Source organism: Eurypyga helias, unplaced genomic scaffold, assembly GCF_000690775.1.
Source record: "Eurypyga helias isolate BGI_N326 unplaced genomic scaffold, ASM69077v1 scaffold19330, whole genome shotgun sequence".
Taxonomy (NCBI): domain Eukaryota; kingdom Metazoa; phylum Chordata; class Aves; order Eurypygiformes; family Eurypygidae; genus Eurypyga; species Eurypyga helias.
Genome location: NW_010226481.1, coordinates 2,662 through 3,917, shown reverse-complemented (window position 1 = coordinate 3,917; position 1,256 = coordinate 2,662). Strand labels below are relative to the sequence as shown.

General features: G+C 61.1%; 1 protein-coding gene across 1 annotated transcript in view; it reads right to left on the bottom strand.

The window, feature by feature from the left end:
- Positions 1–5: 5 nt before the first annotated feature.
- Positions 6–1,256, bottom strand: part of LOC104510931 (hypoxia up-regulated protein 1-like) — a gene marked incomplete at both ends in the record, with an annotated part of 3,908 nt that continues 2,657 nt past the window's right edge. Inside the window, 3 exons of the mRNA XM_010153343.1 lie at positions 6–182; positions 323–511; positions 907–989. Of these exons, the coding sequence (XP_010151645.1) occupies positions 6–182; positions 323–511; positions 907–989 (449 nt within the window). The remainder of the gene's footprint in view (positions 183–322; positions 512–906; positions 990–1,256) is intronic.

The following is a 1,256-nucleotide window of genomic DNA, read 5'->3' as shown; positions in this document are numbered from 1 at the left end:
AGCTCGTCCGCCGGCAGGTCGGGCACGTCGCTCACTTCCAGCTCCATGGAGATCTCGTGGACAACCTTCTGCTTCTTGGGAGCTTTGAGCTTCTTCTCCTCCTCCGTTTTGGTAGCTGTGCCCTCACCCGAACCTTTGGACGGTTCTTCTTCTTTGGCGCTTTCCCTGTTTTCTTTGGGATCCTGTAACGGCCAAGGGACCTTCTCAGGCAAGTGAACGGATCTGCGGGGCCTGCAGCCTTTTCCCAAGGCAGGGCACTGACTGGGCAAAATCCCACCTCTCAGACGCGGAAACCAGAGTCCCCACTCAACGCGATGCTCACCTGAGACTCCGTTTTCTCGCCGTCTTCCCGTTTCTGGGACTCTGCCTTCGGAGGGACAGCATCCCCCTGACCCGGAGACTCCTGTTTCCCTTCTCCCTGCTCTCCACCGGCATCCTCTGCGCTGCTTCTCTGCTCTTGCTTCTCCCCCTGCTCTTCTTTCCCTGTTTCGGCGATGCTCTCCTCTTCTTCCTGGTCACCACAGGCAGGGAAAAGGGAAACCAAACCAGCATTTTCCATGTAGAAATTCCACGCCCATGTTCCCCAGAACAGGTAATTCCCCGCGAGACACGTGGGTAGGGAACACAGCGACCGCAGCCGTTGGCGAGGGACGGCGCCGAGCTGGAGTACTGTCCCTTCGGCGCAGGACATGAAGCGTGTGACGGGGAGCCGTGGTCTCCCCAAGAAGGAAACCTCACGCCAGCCTAACAGCCCGGGAGAAGGCGCCAAGCCCACCGGACACCGACGCCACGCTCCGGAGAGCGCCAGGACAATGCAGACACCGGAGACGTCCCCAGGAACAAGCCCTGAAGCGCAAGTCCCCCTCTGCCGGGCCTCCCTCCGCCTGCCGGCACCCCGGGGCTCACCTGGACCGAATCCGTCAGGTTCTCGCCAGTCCCTGGCGTAGGGCCACCACCCCCAAAGAGGCTCGAGATGGTGTTCCCAAGTTCTAAACAGAAAAAAGCAGAATGTGACGTATCCAAAGGAGGAAAAAATTCACTGTCAGCTCCCGGTTCTCCCCCTCGCGACCGTAACGATGGCCAAGGAGCTGCCTTGGCGGCGCAGGGCAGCCACGCAGACTGCTCCTCCCTCCAGAAGCTGCTCGCAAGAGACTTCCAGGGGGTGTGGAGCTCACACGCAACCAGAGGCCAATTCCCGCATCCCGGAGCCACGGTGCTCGCTCCGTCCAAAGCGGCCAAACGCCTCCGGCGGGGCC